Genomic DNA, 18,051 nt, shown 5'->3' with positions numbered 1-18,051 from the left:
GCCTGAACAAAACTTCTCCATTTTTGGTAAATTCCTCTCCACATGGGGATTTAAGACAAGAAGACAAAAAATACATTAAAATCTGTTTTGATGAGGCATTTATTTAATCCAGTATCTATCTTAAAACATTCATCCTTTACCTTTAAATTTTTAAAAATTAATGTAAGTGGCCAATAATTAATCATAATCATTCCCCAACTATATTGGTCAGTGTAAACAACATTAGCTGCTGCTGCAAGAGAGATGAAAATCTATAGTCCTGTCTCAAGAAAGGTTCATTTGTAACTTGTGGATGGTGTGACTATGTGTGACTCTCCTCCATTCAGTGACTCTGGGATGTGGGCAGCTATCTGTCATCTACACCATCTGTCATCTACATAATTCTCCAAAGTCATTGTGACAGGAAAAGAAAAATGGTGCACTACATCAGGATGTTTCAAGGCTAGGACTGGAAGTGGCTTACATCATTTCTACTTATATCCTGTTTCAAAATCCAATCACTTTAACTCTGTTTAACTGCAAGGGAGGCAGAGAAATGCAGAAGAGCTTTCAATAGCCTCTGCTACACCTACCAAACTTGATTTATTTAGTCATTTAAATCTGGGTTTTTAACTAAATCATATCCAGTTAAGTGCTGGTTTGAAAATACTAGGTACAAATTAAAGAGTATTTCATATACGTAGGACTGATTTCCTTATATAGATTTCTATATTTTAAAATTTAAGAAAAAAACAATACATGTTCATGGTAAAATATTCAAACAGTAAATAAAGATAAAATTAAAGGTAAATAATTCTCCTCTTTGTTTTGATATCCATTTGTTGACTGTTGTTAAGTTTCTCTCTCTAAAAATGTGTCATATATACATCAGTGCTTACCAATGTAGATCTTTTTTACTTTATAAAAATGGGATGATTTTATTTATATGCTATTCTGTAAATTTCTTTTTTAAGTTAATAATATATCACAGAGCTTAAAAAAATAATATATCACAGAGCTTATTCTCTATAAATACGTAAACATTCTAAGTGATATTCAAAATAGTTAACAACCATTATAACATGGGCATTGACCAATCAGAATAGATGCTGGATGTGGGATGGGAGAAAGGTCCTGGAGGCCCAGGTGTGCTAGAAATTACTTTAATTAGAGCATGATGGTGAATAAATTGGGAACAAGGGTTAGTACCCAAAGTAGGGGCTAGGGTCAGTGGTAGAGAGGAACATGGAAGACATGCTCAGGGTATCAGCTGTTTTCCAAGTAGTATGAATATTTTTTTGATATTATAACAATCAACAAGGCCATACTGGTACACTAGGGTTATATAAGTTCTGCAAATACCTCATTCTATTTTATGTAGTATACAAGAATTGTACTGTGATTAAAACTAATATATTAAATCAGTATACGAATACACAATTAGATGGTTTTAAATACCGAATATTGTAAGAAATACTACAGATTAGAAAACAAGACAGAAACCACAAAATTAAATTAAAAAATAGAAAACTTACATATGTAATTTTGGAAACTTTTGTGAAAATATCCATAAGGCCAATGCCTAGCAGTGGAACCACTAGAAAAAACAAGTCAGTTTTTATTTCAGTAGATATTTCCAATTTGCCCAATTGTATATCTACTTCTTTCCAATAGATTTACTCCTTATTTTTTCACATTAATATCTTCTGCATGTTTCTACTCTAGGTTTTCTCAATGATGTAGTTTTTCATTTATACTGTTCCTTCATGAGACTGTGAGTCCTTCAATGGAAGGAGTGTCTTCCACTTGTTTTTTGGTATGGTAATTAACATAGTACCTGTTAAGTAAGGTACCTTACTGTTAAGTAAGGTAAGTAACATAGTACCATACAGAATACACATTCAAATGTTGAGTGAATGCTTTAGTGAATAATCTTGAACTTCAGGTTCAAAATTGGTCTGAGTAATTCCCTTGAATGTCAGGTCAACGGAAAGCAAAGAACAAGATAGAGAAGCAGACATGAGTTGAATGGCATAGATACAGGACCTGGAAAAAGCCTAAGTACCTAAGACACTCTGTGAAATGAGGCCAAATAGATAGTTTGGCTTCCTAATAAGGATAGATAAAGGGGATGCCTAATTGATACATCACCAAAACAGAGGAAGAGTTACCTGTTGAAGACTCTGAGTCTGGAGTTTCTTCTTTTCAAGCAAGAGAGCAGATGCAGAATTGAATACAAGAGAGGCTAATGTCCAGGAGGAGACAAGAGCCCCAAACAGCGGTTTTGTCTCTATATTCATTGAGCTCACAAGATATTACCCACGTGATGAACATGACGAAAACAAAAGATATTACCCACGTAGTGAACGTGAAGAAAATAAGATCTTACACATGTGAACGTGGAAAAAACAATCAGACACTAATCATTAACCTGTGTGTATAAGAAGCAAAGGGTCTGGGGGCAAGTAGAGTATATTGGCATCAGATGGAAAGTAATTTCCTTCAGGTTATCTAACAATTTACTCGTGATCCCGTTACAGTATCTCGCGAGCTAACCTTGGGCACTTTCGCCCATGGTGGCGACTTTCTGCCCTAAGAATTTTTTCTAATCCATTTATGTATGTAGAACCCATTTCCCCACAGTTACCCATCAGGTTTTTCATCCTTTGAATATAAGCAGCAAGACTGTATTTGATTCCGACTGGCTGGCCAGTGAAGCAAGAATTCCTTTTATTGTTGAAGCTGGGACAAATAGAGGTAACCAACAGTTAACTAGATATAGGACTAGGATTCTGACAGGTGAGATCATATTACTATCCACTTCAATCTATATCCCAGGAGAATATTAAACCTGAAATTTGAGTAATATAAAATATTTTATTATAAATAGAGTATGACATAATTCATAATGAAATTACTAAGCAGTTGAAATTAAAATGTGCCACTAATTGCAGCAATAATATAAATATCCATAGAAATAGCTAATTATTAAGGATTTATTAGGTACCAAGCATGTGATTACTGCTTTACAGAGATTATCTCACTTACTACTCACAGCAGCCTATTAATCAGGTGTAATTTTGATTGTAGTTTACTGAAGGAAAAATGCATCCTAAAAAGTTTGTTAAATAGCTTGACTAAATTCTCATGCTAGTATGTAGTGGAACTGAATCGCTAGGGAAAGCCAGGATTTTCAATCCTGACTTTTATTTCACATGGGGAAATTTAAAATAAATACCAGTGTCAGAGCCTTACCTTTGGAAATTATTACTTAATTGGTCTGGGGTGGGATCCAGTAGAATTTGTATTTTTAAAAAGCTGCCTGATGATTTCAAAGGGTGGGCAGAGTAAAAGAACTGCTGACCTATCAAAGTATATTATTGAGAGCTTAGCTGTGCCCTGCAGTTGTACTTTGTCAATACAAAGAAATAATAATGGTTATGTCATTTGAAAGAACAGTTTTAAAATTTATTTTATTCCCTCTGTTCTCTATGCATAGTCCTTATTTATGAATCCTGCATTTGCCTCACTGGTCCTGCCTGCCCATTTATTTGCTTTTGTTTCCTGGAATATTTCGGTTTACATGCTGGGCAATAGAAGGGTTCTTACATTTTGCCTCTGCAAGTGCATTTATGTTTAGATAGGATTGCTGTTTCTAGGCCTTTACTACTCTTATAAATTTTCTTTTAAATACTTGTTCAGGTATTATTATATTTTCCTGTATTCTTTTCAGCTACACCAAATAGGATGTAGCTGATTTGGTTTTTATTAAGCCTAGTTGATTAGGTTTTATTAAATGTCTCATTGTATTAGTTTTATATAATGATTGGTTTAAAAATAATGATTGCTTGTAAAAATTGCTGCAGATAATAAGTTTATGGTCCTAGATTTTCCATGGAGTCAAAAAATTATATAAGACTGCATTCTGATTCACTTTGCCATATTTTCTAGCATAATAATTTATCCTGCGTCCATTTCAAACCCAAGCAACATTATTAAAATGAATTATCATAACAATAGAAAAAAGGGCAAAAGACATAAACATACAGTTCAGAAAAAAAACAAGTAAAGCAAGAAATAAGAAACCCAAAACTTAAACCTAATCAATTAATTTAAGAAATGTCAATAAAGTAGTTTTTTAAAATATGAATTAACAACAATTTTCCCTTAGACTTTTTAGCATATAGATATAATATAGTTTACATGTTTATTATTTGGTGTCCTCACGCTAGAGTGTAATCTCCACAAGGAAGGGGGTTTTGTCTATTTTGTCCAGTGACATAAGAGCTAAAACTAGTGCCTGTCATGTAATAGATGCTCAATGATAAATATTAGTCAAAGAAGTATCTTACCGAATGTATTATTTTAAACGTGAGGAAGTATGTGTATATATGTGTGTATAGCATTAACAAAGTTGCGGTGAATTGCACACAGTATTATATGACAGGCAGCATATAAATTCATATAACGTTTCTGAAAAGCAGTCTATGAAGAGGTATCATGTTTTTTGTTAAGTATTTATTTTATTTGAATTATTTATTTACACTTTAAGGATATAATCAGTGAAATGCAGATTTATAGACAGAAAGCTGTTCATGGCACTGATAATGTAAGGAAAATAAAAATAGTTAAATGTCAAAAACAATATGGTACTTTCAGAATAGACTAGAAAATGCAGTGGTATAATGTTAAATGAAAAATGGAGGGTGGATAATAGAGCATGGTCTCAATTTTGTAAAAAATTAGAGACAAATTATTACATCAAAGTGCTAATAGCAATTATATTTGTATGGTGAGAATAAGATATCCTTTCCTTTTTTCTTGGTAGTATATGGAATGCATGATATTTCTTTTCTTTTCTTTTTTTTAGTTTATTCATTTATTTTGAGAGAGAGTGCACATGCGTGAGCCGGAGAGTAGTAGCAGAAAAACAATCCCAAGCAGACTCCGCACTCTTAGCACAGTGCCCAACACAGGGCTTGATCTCAAGAACCATGAGATTATGACCTAAGATGAAATCAAGAGTTGGACACATAACTGACTGAGCCACCCAGCCCCTGAATGCATGATATTTCTATGTGAATGTATATTATTTGTTTATCAGAAAAATTCTTCTTTATGAAAATTGGTTTTTATCATTTTCCAACTCCAATGTAACCTCCACAAGGGCAAGACTTTTTATCTTTGTTCATTAGTGGATTCCTTATGCCTAAGTATGCCTGCTTTATGCCTAAAGTAGCACTGACAGATATTTTTGGAATAAATGAGTGAGTACACAAATGATATACCTCCCTCTCTAAAGGTAATTTTATTTAAAAAAAAATTTTTTTTAATGTTTATTTATTTTTGAGACAGAGAGAGATAGAGCATGAATGGGGGAAGGGCAGAGAGAGAGGGAGACACAGAATCGGAAGCAGGCTCCAGGCTCTGAGCCATCAGCCCAGAGCCTGACGCGGGGCTCGAACTCACGAACCGTGAGATCGTGACCTGAGCTGAAGTCGGACGCTCAACCGACTGAGCCACTCAGGCGCCCCTCTAAAGGTAATTTTAAAGCATTAAGTGTAAGTGGATTGATTACTTCCTTTTTTTTTTCCCTGTGGAATTGAGCAATTAATGCATCCATGTTAATTAAGTGCCTGTGCTGGGGTGCCTGAGTGACTTAGTCGGTTAAGCATCCGAGTTTGGCTCAAGTCATGATCTCATGGTTCATGAGTTCAAGCCCCGTGTTGGCCTGTATGCTGACAGCTCAGAGTCTGGAGCCTGCTTTGGGATTCTGTGTCTCCGTCTCTCTCAAAAATAAAAAAAAAAACTAAAAAAATTAAAATAAAAAGTGCCTGTTCATAGTATATCCTCCTTCTGCTGAGGAGAGATTACTTTCTCATGGACTAAAAATGATCTTTGATCTCCAGTTACAATTTGCTTGGCAGATGTGGATTCTAATGTATGTGAGATTTAAAGTGATTAAGACAGAAATCTTTTAGTAAGTGCCTTTAAATTAGCCCTGTGTCCTCAGGTTTAAAGAAGAATACCATGATTAATCAAATAACATACGTATTTTGTTTCCCAATTAAAAATGTTTTTGGTTTACCATTTATAGAGGACAAAAGGAGTATAAGGATAATCACAGATTTTGCTGACATTACTGCTGGGGATGGAAACTTTCTGAAAAAGGACAGTTGACCAATAATATAAGAAAGTGCTATATTGTGCTTCACTGTAATAGTGGTGTGTTTTAAAATAATTTTTACCATGTAGCATGCAGTTTAAACTTATATAAATAGATATGTGCCTTATTTAACATTTTATCTTTTTTTGCATGTTTTCTCAAACTAAAATAGGAAATTAAGGACTTATGGTAAGTCCTGAGGGAATATACTGGTAATATTTATAATTTAATATTAAATAAGATAGAATATTAAATAAGACTATCAGTGTGTACAGTGATATGCCTATTTTGCACATAGCTCTTGCTTTTTCTTTTTTATCTAGGATTCAGAATTTCCCACAGATATGCAACCAAATCCAAACCTGTGTTTATATAAAGAAAATATTTGTCCAGCAAAGGTTGACTACAAGCTGAATAACATTTTTAGACTTCATGAACTTCCAGTGAGCTGGTAGGATTCTTGGTGTTTTTTATTAATGCCTTTGAGATTTTGTTGTCATGTCTAAATTGTGTTGCTCTTATAGCCATTCATGGTTGAAGTGATTTGCTCTTAGCCTGTTTCCAAATTGCTACTCATAACAGCAAAAGAATCTGCTTATAGCTGCTGCAAGAAACTTAAAATTAATTGCTTTAGGCACTTGGTGGCAGTACAGACTAAGTGCACTATTGTGTATGTTTATTGTAGAGGTTGTAGTTCAGGGTTAAAAGAAAGCACAACTAATTTCTAGAGATGTTTGTAGGATTTCTTCTAAATATGGGATCTCAGCAACTAAGGATTTCATTTGATTATTTACTTATTATCAATGTGTGTTTTTTCCTCATTAACAAATCATTTATTTTGTTTTGAGGACTAGTTTTGTGAACCACAATCCTATCAGTTGAAAGACAAAACTTATTACTTGGTATTTATTAAATGCATTCTTTTCTGAATCTGCATATTTATATTCATACCTATTTTATATCTTAAAAATTTACACTGGTATTCAGTTTTCAAGATAAATATTAACATGGGCAATATGCATATACATATGTTCTATGATATAGTTCTGTGGTTATTAAAAGTTTAGTAAGTGGTAAGCTTTTAGGATGTGATCATGGATATATCACTTGGATTATCGTTTAGGTAAGTTATATTCTTTTGTTACATTTGTTCATATATTGCCAAATTTATGTCATCAATCTTCAGGAAATTTTAGGCTTGTAAAAAATGTATGGCAAACATTATATAATTGTTCCTGTTATATTTAATGAGGAAAAATGTCTCAAAATAAGATATTAACCAACTCCGATAACTTACATGCATTTACCTGTGGTGAGTACTTTTTTTTTTCATTTGCAAACTTTTCTCTGCTCCCACTGACTGGATATGTTATTTATTTTCTAAACCCTACTTGTTTGATTACTTCCATGTAGCAAGAATATTTATTATCTTTGATATCTTACTTAAGGGCACAGCAGATATGATCTTATCTACTCTGACCAAAACTTCAGTAAGTTACTGAACTGAAAAAGTCTGTTTGTAAAGGGAGCCATAAAAATGATACATTCAACCTGAAGTATGTATTGTATTTTGTCTTAAAATAGTGCATTTGCATTCACATGCCAGTCTTTTGATGTAAGGCCATGACTTTTTCTTTTTTTTTTAATATATGAAATTTATTGTCAAATTGGTTTCCATACCACACCCAGTGCTCATCCCAAAAGATGCCCTCTTCAATACCCATCACCTACCCTCCATCCTCCCATCAGCCCTCAGTTTGTTCTCATTTTTTGAATCTCTTATGCTTTGGCTCTCTCCCACTCTAACCTCTCTCTCTCTCTCTTTTTTTTTTTTTCCTTCCCGTCCCCCATGGGTTTCTGTTAAGTTTCTCAGGATCCACATAAGAGTGAAAACAAGAAGGCCATGACTTTTTCTTTGACTGTTGATTGGAATTTTACACTCTTCCATAAGCTATACCAATAATGTATCACTTACAGTTTCAATTTTGTTATTTCCTTAATCTGCAACAAAAACTTCAGACACGCAGAAGATGATCCTCTTACCTTTCCATAGTATTAATTTAATTTTCATTGACAGCATATTTATCACATTCATATTTCATCACCTTGATTAGTCTTTTAATTACATTTACAATAGTAAACACAACTGACTTATAAGGAGGGTTAGTAAAATACTCCTTTGAACTCTTTGTAATCATGGCTGTTAGCTGGTGAGAGTATCCTGTGCTGGTCTGCTTGGGTGTGGTCTGAGAGCTCTGAGCAGTCGAGGCACAGTGAACACAACCAGCATAGTTTACAGAGAAAATGAGAAATGCTGGTCAATCCAATCATTAAGTGGAGGTTAAGGGAAAAGTTTCGATTAAATGAAAATGAAGAGAAGATAATGAGGTAAATATTTAACTTTTAGTAAAAGACAAAATCTGTATTTCAGCTTGATTTATTTCCAGCCTTTGGAAAAACAGCTGCCCTGGTAACTACTACTGCAACCCAGGGAATAATTTCTCTGTCACCATCTTCACTAGTTAGCTCATTAGGAAAGAAGATTCTAACATTATAAGTTAGGCAGTTAAAAAAAAAAAACAAAAACAAAAACAAAAAACAAAAACCAATCAATCACTAATAGAATAATCACTAATTTTCTAGAGTAACATGCCTCAAAGGAAGATTAAGCTGTGACTTTGGGACAACTCATTTACCTGAGCCTTTTGTTGCCTGTCTTACTCATTTCTAATTTGTCTTGGTTGCTACTTCTTCATACCACCATTTCTTCATTGTCACGCGCTTATTTCTCTCCCCACTTATTTTACTCTACCTCTTTATATTCTCATTCTATACCACGAACCCTTAACTAACCATAGTATAAAATTAAATTGTAAGTTTTCTGTATTGCTCAAGTAATTTCATATTCTCTATTCTTAATTTTAAAACCAAATCACTCTCTTCCTGACCCCACATACACACCCAAAGGTTTCGTACTTTATGATTCTTTAATATAATGTTTATTGACTCATATATATTTCTTTAAGGAATAAGGAAAAGGCTTTTTTTTATAAATTTCTGTTTATTTATTTTTGTTTGTCAGTTACCATCAATGGAAATTAAGCTCTTCCTCTGTGGTGTATAGGTTCCTTAACTTTATCAAAATAACAATAATAATAATAATAATAATAATAAAAGAATATCAGTAATAACAATAAGCATCTATAAATGCCAGGATTCAGCTGCTTTGCTTTATACACTCTATGTTTGACCTTCATGTTTCTATAAGGAATTTATTATCTTCCCTATTTCTCTCTCTCTCACACACATACACAGCTCAGAGATCTTGAGAATCACAGAGAAAGAATTTGTATTGGGTCTGGTTAACCCAAAAGCAAACCTCTAGACAGTGAAGAAGCCATGCATTATTTTAAAGAAAAATGCTGAGGAAATAGTGTCTGTATTTACAATAAGGCATACAAGTTTGCCAGTAACATACAACTATATAACCTATGAGTTTGATCAATATCATTTTCCCCCTAATAATTGCTTTAAACTTAAATATTAAAATAATTAATTAGATTGTGCTTAAGTGCAGAATTTGTTAAGTATATGTTCTTTCCCTGGAAAAACAAGATTAAAATTTATTTTTACTATGTTTTTCTAACAAGGTCAAAATAAAATAAATGCATATTAGTTCCAGAAAATTTAAAGATTCTTAATGTCTTACTAATTTGCATTTTTATAGAGTGCAATTTCATAGGTCGAAGAACCAGGATTTTAAATCAGATTAGTTAAGAGTTTTTAAGTTGTGATTTAGGTAGATGTCTTTTTTTCTACTCTCACAGGATAATTCCTATCAACCTAGAAAATATCCTTAAGTAACTCCCATTAGTTAAAAACACTTTTTTTTCCCCTTGACCTGACAACCCCCTACTGCACCTATGCTCTTTCCTCAGAAGCTGCTCTGGCTCATTTTCATCAAAATGGTTGGCAGAAGTGCTGATGGAACTAACAGCCTCTACTTGTTCTTTTTGTATTCTCCCCTTCAGTTTCCTTTCTTTCCTCTCCTCTGAAACTACTTTTGTCAGTCATTTGCTCCTTTGGTGCCCACCGCCGGTGCCACTTACCTGTTCTCATCTTCTTTACCTCTCAGATTCGGTCACTACAACCTGCCACGCCTGCTTTTACTCTCCTGACTCTCATTATTTCTATGGCCCTGGTTTTCCTGCTGAGTCCCAAGCTGTCCTGCTCAGCATCTTCAGGAGGCTGTTCTCTTCTGCCAGAGTTCCAGTTGATAGACTCCACCTCCCCATACTCCTCCCTGGCTCAGCGCACAGCTTCTTCTTCTCACTAATACACTTCTCCAGGCAGCCTCTCCCATCCTCAGGCTATAAATACTCTCCATGTGTTGATAATTCCCATGCTGATATCTCTACCATTGACTTCTCTCCTGAGCTTGGGTATCTAATAGATTTTTCCAAATTGTCACGCCCAGAAAGGAATCTCTAATCTCACTAATAGAATAGAATAATGCCAGAAAACGTGGCCTTCTGACCTTCCTTATTTTTGTAAAAGCAAAATGTGAACGTATGTGAATTTACTCAAGCTAAAGGCCTAGGAGTCATTGGGATTGCTCATTCTCTCACCCTTCGGTTCCCACCATTAGCTCTACCAGTGAGTCTGATAGGTGCTTCCTCCATAATACATTTACATTTTTCCAAGTCTGTGCTATTGCAAAAGCTTACTGATTCACCCTACCTTACCTTATAATAATTCACTCACTTCACAGTAACCAGACATATCTTTTAAAAATGTAAGTCAGATCACAAAATTCCCTTCTTTAAATACAATAACGTCTTCCCCTTGTTTTACAGTGTAAACTTGCTACTGTGGCATATCAGGCTCTACAAGTTGTCTCCTACCTGCCTCTTGGGCCATGCGCTCCCTCACATCCCCTCCCCAGTACCCTCAGCTACTTCAGTCTTCTCACTACTATTTGCAAACATACCACAGTTTATACTTTCCCAGGGCTTTTATACTAGCTCTTCTTTCTGCTTGTGTTGTTGCATCTCTAATTTTTGCATGTCTGGCTTTCTCATCTCTAATATCTCAGCTCAAATATCACCTACTCAGAGAAGCAGCTGTTGAAAAATGTAGCTAATATTTCACTCCTACTCCTCCGGTCATGTACAATCCCATCTCTACTTAATTTCTGTCATGGTTCTCCATAGGTATGCAGCATAAATTTTAAAGTATTTTATAAAAGTAAAAAAAAAAAAAAAGAACGTTAGTGTTTTCCTAGTTTATGTGTGGGAGAGCCTGGCTAGATGCTCACCAACCCAGTTTTCTCTTCCTTGGGCCCTTTGGGAGATTATATGGAATATGGAAGGTTATATGGAAGCTCTGTGCTACTAATTCTGATCAAACCCAGTGTACACCACTTTCAGGTCCAACCCCTTAGGCTTCCATTGGTATTGTCTACTCTGTCCATCCTCATTTTCCTAGTTGAAATCAAAAGACTTTGAAAGTGGTGAGCCACATGCTAGAAGGAGCGTGTGTTCTTGAGTCATCTGTTGCTTGGTGAGTTCCTGACCTTTCTCAAGCTTTTTCTGTGGTACTGCTTTCATTGCCCTGACAAATGCACTATATTTCTATGAAAATAAATGAGTTAGGCTATGTAAGATGAATGAAATCAAATTTTAAAAGATTGATGGTACTTTAATATTTACTCATTCATTTAAGAAAAAAATTATTGAGCATTTGTCAGTCACTATTCTGGGCAGTTAACTAAATACACAGAAATCTGTTCCCAGGGCCTTAAATTTGTTGTAAGGAACAGGTAATAAACCAATAATGAACACATCTATACTACAATATATTTGTTGGCCATAAGTGCTAGAGAAAAACATAAAGCAGGGCATAGGAAAATGGAGTGCAGGGTGGCTTCAGGTTTAAAGAGAAAATCCAGGACTGTTCTGAGAAGGTGATCTATAACAAAAACTTGAAGTAGCTGAGGAAGTGAGACACATGGAGAATTAAGGACGAGAATTAGAGCTGGAGGAATAGCAAATGCAAAACCCTTAAGAAGAGAACATCTCCAAAATGTTTCAGCAAGGAATCCAGGATAAATAAAGTAGGTGAGCTTAGAGAGAAGAGGAGAAAATGAAGTTCGGTACTTGGGGACCAAAAAGGGTGTGACTTTAGGGCCTTCTACATAGTAGTAAAGAGGACAATGAATTTTGTTCCAAGAATGCTAGAAAACTGTTGGAGGATTTTGAGAAGTACCTGATTTGATTTACATAAGATCTCTGTGACTTCTGTGTGGAAATTAGACTGTCAGAGGGGTTAAGGGTAGATAGAAGATGGCAGACTGGTTAGGAACTAATTTCAATAATCCAAGAGATGTGTAAAGATATTCTGGGCCAGCATGCAATGGGATAGAGGCTAAATGGTAAGATTTTTATTTTTTGATGAGAGTATATGGTATTTTTTGATAAGCTGGATATGGGGTGAAAGAGAGGATTTAAAAATGAGTCCCAGGGTTTTTGTCAGAGCCAATGAAGATACAGTGACTATTAATTTTTATGGGAGAAGCTAAGGGAGGGGAAGGTTTGGAATATGGAGCTGGGCATGTTATGTTTGGGATGCCTATTAAACTTCCAAGCAGGCTTAGATTTGTATGGGGCCCTTAGAGCATGCTGTGAACACAATCACAACTGTGTGTGCCACCTGGCGAGTGGTTAGGTCCATGTCAGTACTATTCCATGCACTTCTGTGGAAATAAAGATAAAGTGACTAAGTTGCTTTTAATGCAGAAAAGAAAAAGGGCATTTAGAAATGTAATTTTTCAACATGGGTCAATATAAAGCTTAATTTCTCTTATTGTTTTGGCTATAAATTATATGTGTTTGTAAGAAACTGCTAGTTATCTTTTAAAATGTGAGTTTTCAAATTAACCATTAAATCATTCATATAACTATACATTTAACTGGTATTTTATAATACATATTTATAATAAGTTTAATTGATATTTGTAATTGTTATAATGTTTATATTCTCCAAACAAATAAGCAAAGAACTTGCAGTTTCTTGAAGTTTCAAGACAATTCTCCTTAGGAGGATAATCATTACATACAGATAAAAATGTGTGTAATCATTACTTATAACTAGTGTACAGAATAATTTTAAACACTTTATACCATGAGGATATATTCTGCTGGTTTTATGATTTGCTATCAACATAATAAGGTATTCAGTTAGCTTCCATTAAATAATGATAATATTTATGCCATTAATTTTTAAGAAGGAAAAGGTACATGAATTTACAGTAAATGTAAACATACATTTTAATGACCTGTTTATCTTTTTGGGTGTGTTCCATGAATAAATACATCATCTAATTAGGAGATTAGATTTTCAATTTATTTCAGATTGTCTTCAATGCCCTTGCATGTAACTGTCCTTAGCTTAAACTAACTTTGTGCAGACACTTTGGATTTGTTGACCAGCTGTCATCTTCCAGAAGGTGTTCTGATTTGTTTTTTGGGTCAGCTTACAGCTAAAATTATGGAAAGGTCTTTACATTGGTCACAGATGATGCACAAAGCATTTTAAATTCCAGCGTTTCATAGACTCCAAGAGAAGACTCCTTCTGGGGCTATAACAGTTTTTCATTCTGTTTTAATTATCTAGATCCATGGTAATAACCACAGTGACTTACTAGAAGGAATTGTTGGACATATTATAATTATATATGGCAATTATTTGTAGTGCCAAAAATATATAAAAATCCCACCAATTAACTAAGGTTGGTAAAAATAAAACTATGCTTGTCTCCCTTAGGACACACATAATTTTAGGTTTTGGAGAAAACAAATCATTTAGTTTTTGCATAAAACTTTTTCTGGATTGTATTCTTATGATAAGTCAAGTGAAATTTCCATGAAATGGCATTTCAGTAATAATATTCCAGTAAATTTGGAAACCATCTCCCAATTCACTTTCTTGCTTAGCTAAATACTGGTATTGCCTATTACCTGCTGTGTAACAGAAAGGGAAGTGAAAGTTAAAAACAAATGTTAATCTTTGTAATATAGAATGTCAGGGAAGATGGTTTAGAATGAATATATATATATATATATATATATATATACACAATAATATACACATCTGTTTTTAAAAAGTATTTAGTATTTCAAACTATATTATATTCACATATATACTCATAATTGAGTTTAAATAATTAGAAGTGGTAAGACTTGATGAAGTATGAGTAATCAGTGGTTCCAGCAATTTCTGCCATTGCTTGGTGGGTTGCCTCACTTAAACTTTGAGAAGACCTTGTCTTTAATACATGGTAAAGTTGATGCATGTGGGATGGTATCTAATAATTTATTTTTTCTTGCTATTCACAATTACATGGTGAATGGATTATAAACATTAGTGCTTGTGCTGATAGGTTTAAATCTTAAACATTATTGGCAATTTTCTATATGGCCATGACTAGGTTGAAATTGTCATATTCATTTTACATTACTACTTTTTTCTTTTTTTTTTCTTTTGTAATAAATCTTTATTTATTTATTTTTTTAATATATGAAATTTATTGTCAGATTGGTTTCCATACAACACCCAGTGCTCATCCCAAAAGGTGCCCTCCTCAATACCCATCACCCACCCTCCCCTCCCTCCCACCCCCCATCAACCCTCAGTTTGTTCTCAGTTTTTAACAGTCTCTTATGCTTTGGCTCTCTCCCACTCTAACCTCTTTTTTTTTTTTTCCTTCCCCTCCCCCATGGGTTTCTGTTACGTTTCTCAGGATCCACATAAGAGTGAAACCATATGGTATCTGTCTTTCTCTGTATGGCTTATTTCACTTAGCATCACACTCTCCAGTTCCATCCACGTTGCTACAAAAAGCCATATTTCATTCTTTCTCATTGCCACGTAGTATTCCATTGTGTATATAAACCACAATTTCTTTATCCCTTCATCAGTTGATGGACATTTAGGCTCTTTCCATAATTTGGCTATTGTTGAGAGTGCCGCTATAAACATTGGGGTACAAGTGCCCCTATGCATCAGTACTCCTGTATCCCTTGGATAAATTCCTAGCAGTGCTATTGCTGTGTCATAGGGTAGGTCTATTTTTAATTTTCTGAGGAACCTCCACACTGTTTTCCAGAGTGGCTGCACCAACTTGCATTCCCACCAAGAGTGCAAGAGGGTTCCTGTTTCTCCACAGCCTCTCCAGCATCTATAGTCTCCTGATTTCTTCATTTTGGCCACTCTGACTGGCGTGAGGTGATGTCTGAGTGTGGTTTTGATTTGTATTTCCCTGATAAGGAGCGACGTTGAACATCTTTTCATGTGCCTGTTGGCCATCCGGATGTCTTCTTTAGAGAAGTGTCTATTCATGTTTTCTGCCCATTTCTTCACTGGGTTATTTGTTTTTCGGGTGTGGAGTTTGGTGAGCTCTTTATAGATTTTGGATACTAGCCCTTTGTCCGATATGTCATTTGCAAATATCTTTTCCCATTCCGTTGGTTGCCTTTTCGTTTTGTTGGTTGTTTCCTTTGCTGTGCAGAAGCTTTTTATCTTCATAAGGTCCCAGTAATTCACTTTTGCTTTTAATTCCCTTGCCTTTGGGGATGTGTCGAGTAAGAGATTGCTACGGCTGAGGTCAGAGAGGTCTTTTCCTGCTTTCTCCTCTAAGGTTTTGATGGTTTCCTGTCTCACATTCAGGTCCTTTATCCATTTTGAGTTTATTTTTGTGAATGGTGTGAGAGTGGTCTAGTTTCAACCTTCTGCATGTTGCTGTCCAGTTCTCCCAGCACCATTTGTTAAAGAGACTGTCTTTTTTCCATTGGATGTTCTTTCCTGCTTTGTCAAAGATGAGTTGGACATACGTTTGTGGGTCTAGTTCTGGGGTTTCTATTCTATTCCATTGGTCTATGTGTCTGTTTTTGTGCCAATACCATGCTGTCTTGATGATGACAGCTTTGTAGTAGAGGCTAAAGTCTGGGATTGTGATGCCTCCTGCTTTGGTCTTCTTCTTCAAAATTACTTTGGCTATTCAGGGCCTTTTGTGGTTCCATATGAATTTTAGGATTGCTTGTTCTAGTTTCGAGAAGAATGCTGGTGCAATTTTGATTGGGATTGCATTGAATGTGTAGATAGCTTTGGGTAGTATTGACATTTTGACAATATTTATTCTTCCAATCCATGAGCAGGGAATGTCTTTCCATTTCTTTAAATCTTCTTCAATTACCTTCATAAGCTTTCTATAGTTTTCAGCATACAGATCTTTTACATCTTTGGTTAGATTTATTCCTAGGTATTTTATGCTTCTTGGTGCAATTGTGAATGGGATCAGTTTCTTTATTTGTCTTTCTGTCGCTTCATTGTTAGTGTATAAGAATGCAACTGATTTCTGTACATTGATTTTGTATCCTGCGACTTTGCTGAATTCATGTATCAGTTCTAGCAGACTTTTGGTGGAGTCTATCGGATTTTCCATGTATAATATCATGTCATCTGCAAAAAGCGAAAGCTTGACTTCATCTTTTCCAATTTTGATGTCTTTGAATTCCTTTTGTTGTCTGATTGCTGAAGCTAGAACTTCCAGCACTATGTTAAACAACAGCGGTGAGAGTGGGCATCCCTGTCGTGTTCCTGATCTCAGGGAAAAAGCTCTCAGTTTTTCCCCATTGAGGATGATGTTAGCTGTGGGCTTTTCATAAATGGCTTTTATGATGTTTAAGTATGTTCCTTCTATTCTGACTTTCTCAAGGGTTTTTATTAAGAAAGGGTGCTGGATTTTGTCAAATGCCTTTTCTGCATCGACTGACAGGATCATGTTGAATGTTGAACCAGCCCTGCATCCCAGGAATGAATCCCACTTGATCATGGTGAATAATTCTTTTTATATGCCATTGAATTCGATTTGCTAGTATCTTATTGAGAATTTTTGCATCCATATTCATCAGGGATATTGGCCTGTAGTTCTCTTTTTTTGCTGGGTCTCTGTCTGGCTTAGGAATCAAAGTAATACTGGCTTCATAGAATGAGTCTGGAAGTTTTTCTTCCCTTTCTATTTCTTGGAATAGCTTGAGAAGGATAAGTGTTATCTCTGCTTTAAACGTCTGGTAGAATTCCCCAGGGAAGCCATCTGGTCCTGGACTCTTATTTGTTGGGAGATTTTTGATAACCGATTCAATTTCTTCGCTGGTGATGGGTCTGTTCAAGCTTTCTATTTTTTCCTGATTGAGTGTTGGAAGCGTGTGGGTGTTTAGGAATTTGTCCATTTCTTCCAGGTTGTCCAATTTGTTGGAATATAATTTTTCATAGTATTCCCTGATAATTGTTTGTATCTCTGAGGGATTGGTTGTAATAATTCCATTTTCATTCACGATTTTATCTATTTGGGTCATCTCCCTTTTCTTTTTGAGAAGCCTGGCTAGAGGTTTGTCAATTTTGTTTATTTTTTCAAGAAACCAACTCTTGGTTTCGTTGATCTGCTCTACCATTTTTTTAGATTCTATATTGTTTATTTCTGCTCTGATCTTTATTATTTCTCTTCTTCTGCTGGGTTTAGGCTGCCTTTGCTGTTCTGCTTCTATTTCCTTTAGGTGTGCTGTTAGATTTTGTATTTGGGATTTTTCTTGTTTCTTGAGATAGGCCTGGATTGCAATGTATTTTCCTCTCAGGACTGCCTTCGTTGCGTCCCAAAGCGTTTGGATTGTTGTATTTTCATTTTCGTTTGTTTCCATATATTTTTTAATTTCTTCTCTAATTGCCTGGTTGACCCACTCATTCGTTAGTAGGGTGTTCTTTAACCTCCATGCTTTTGGAGGTTTTCCAGACTTTTTCCTGTGGTTGATTTCAAGCTTCATAGCATTGTGGTCTGAAAGTATGCATGGTAT

General features: G+C 35.0%; 1 protein-coding gene across 2 annotated transcripts in view; it reads left to right on the top strand.

The window, feature by feature from the left end:
- SPAG16 (sperm associated antigen 16) overlaps positions 1-18,051 on the top strand; it is a 1,017,964-nt gene that overhangs the window by 151,298 nt on the left and 848,615 nt on the right. For both annotated transcript variants that reach the window (XM_049614974.1, XM_049614973.1), the window contains one exon: positions 6,469-6,596. In XM_049614974.1, the coding sequence (XP_049470931.1) occupies positions 6,469-6,596 (128 nt within the window). The remainder of the gene's footprint in view (positions 1-6,468; positions 6,597-18,051) is intronic.

Source organism: Panthera uncia, assembly GCF_023721935.1.
Source record: "Panthera uncia isolate 11264 chromosome C1 unlocalized genomic scaffold, Puncia_PCG_1.0 HiC_scaffold_3, whole genome shotgun sequence".
Taxonomy (NCBI): Eukaryota; Metazoa; Chordata; class Mammalia; order Carnivora; family Felidae; genus Panthera; species Panthera uncia.
This window is presented reverse-complemented; position numbering and strand designations above follow the sequence as displayed.